Source organism: Morone saxatilis, unplaced genomic scaffold, assembly GCF_004916995.1.
Source record: "Morone saxatilis isolate NCDOM2014 unplaced genomic scaffold, NCSU_SB_2.0 Contig16, whole genome shotgun sequence".
NCBI lineage: Eukaryota > Metazoa > Chordata > Actinopteri > Moronidae > Morone > Morone saxatilis.
Genome location: NW_023339718.1, coordinates 21788589 through 21789505, shown reverse-complemented (window position 1 = coordinate 21789505; position 917 = coordinate 21788589). Strand labels below are relative to the sequence as shown.

The following is a 917-nucleotide window of genomic DNA, read 5'->3' as shown; positions in this document are numbered from 1 at the left end:
CACATAAATTCTCTTCCTATATTACACTCAGACTGCACATTAATTGTACCACAAACTGGAAACATCTCACAGCACCTTGTTCAGGGGTTGAGAACAGTGCCCACATTCATTTTTTTCTCTTTCCAAATGCTGCACTGCTTGTGTAAAAGCTAAAATAGGCCATCTGTAGCCTAAGGCTGGATTCAGACTGAGACCACTGCGTTAAGAAATGCAGCCATCTCATGGATTTTAAAAGGGAGCACCTTGTTTGCACATGAGGAAAAAGACCCCCCCTCCAAACACACACAAATGTTGTGACAAAGAGGAAAAATTACTGATGACTTTCCAGGGTTTTAAATTTCTGCCTTTGAAACATTGTGTAGCAGACAACAAGCTTAAAAGGAGGTTCTATTGACAACTCATTCACTTATAGAAAGACTAAGACTGACCAGTCTCTCTGGGTGAGGGTGTGATCCAGAACAGTTCCAGGTGGAGGTGTGCCAAAGTTGTTTGCATTACAGCAGTAGAGGGTGGTGCTTATGCGCTTCTGGACTACAATGAAGACCAGCTTGGGCTCATAGCTGGGGAAAGTCTCAAAGCATTCCTGGCTGTGTCTGAAGGTTAAGACCTAAAGGAAGTGATGCTGATTAGCTCTCCATTCCTCTGAGACACTGGATGTTGAAGCAGATCCAAAGTTAGGGTGCTAGCCAGATGGGACAAATGATTTGGGGGTCCAGGGAAAGGTCTGATAGGGGTTCACACAATACCTGGGTTCTCTAAACACTGACACAAATGCATATGCTATTGGATCTGTTTATCCCATTTGTCCATTCATGACAACAGAATATTGGTAGTAGGCCTACACATGTGTTTTTGTGTTCATCTTTGTGTGTCTTTGTGCTCTCGTGTTGGTAATTACCCAATATATTTCAGTGTAG

At 43.0% G+C, this 917-nt stretch overlaps 1 protein-coding gene across 1 annotated transcript in view; it reads right to left on the bottom strand.

Moving 5' to 3' along the window:
* LOC118325590 (GTPase IMAP family member 8-like) overlaps positions 1-917 on the bottom strand; it is a 7639-nt gene that overhangs the window by 4210 nt on the left and 2512 nt on the right. The window contains exon 2 of the mRNA XM_035658309.1: positions 429-593. Within this exon, the coding sequence (XP_035514202.1) occupies positions 429-593 (165 nt within the window). The remainder of the gene's footprint in view (positions 1-428; positions 594-917) is intronic.